Below are 320 nucleotides of genomic sequence, written 5' to 3'. Positions count from 1 at the left end.
AGCGCGAGCGGCGACTCGTACCTGGTAGAAGACGGTGTCTGGCGTGGCTGCGTCGGGCGTCCACTGCAGGATCCCGGGCTGCCCCTCCTGGCAGTCCAGCTGCAGCGTCCTCTGGTAGGCGCCGAAGGACTCGAAGGCATCGGCGGGCTGATTCGGGTTCTCGGTCCACTCGCAAAGCCGCCCGTACGCCGTGGGCACCGGCACGCCGTCGCGGTCCTGCCCCACGCCCGCGAACACGCGCGTGCGCTGCAGGGAGGGAGGGAGGCCTTAGCAGGTGGAGCGGGAGGGAAAGGGGCCTGCGTGTTTGGGGAAGAAAATAG

At 69.1% G+C, this 320-nt stretch overlaps 1 protein-coding gene across 1 annotated transcript in view; it reads right to left on the bottom strand.

Moving 5' to 3' along the window:
- The window catches only part of LOC119590534 (protein Skeletor, isoforms B/C-like), a gene marked incomplete at its 5' end in the record, with an annotated part of 50,087 nt that overhangs the window by 8,792 nt on the left and 40,975 nt on the right, over positions 1 to 320 (bottom strand). Inside the window, 1 exon segment of the mRNA XM_037939180.1 lies at positions 22 to 246. Within this exon segment, the coding sequence (XP_037795108.1) occupies positions 22 to 246 (225 nt within the window).

The sequence above is a fragment of the Penaeus monodon genome, chromosome 27, assembly GCF_015228065.2.
Source record: "Penaeus monodon isolate SGIC_2016 chromosome 27, NSTDA_Pmon_1, whole genome shotgun sequence".
In the NCBI taxonomy this organism is placed as follows: Eukaryota; Metazoa; Arthropoda; class Malacostraca; order Decapoda; family Penaeidae; genus Penaeus; species Penaeus monodon.
This window is presented reverse-complemented; position numbering and strand designations above follow the sequence as displayed.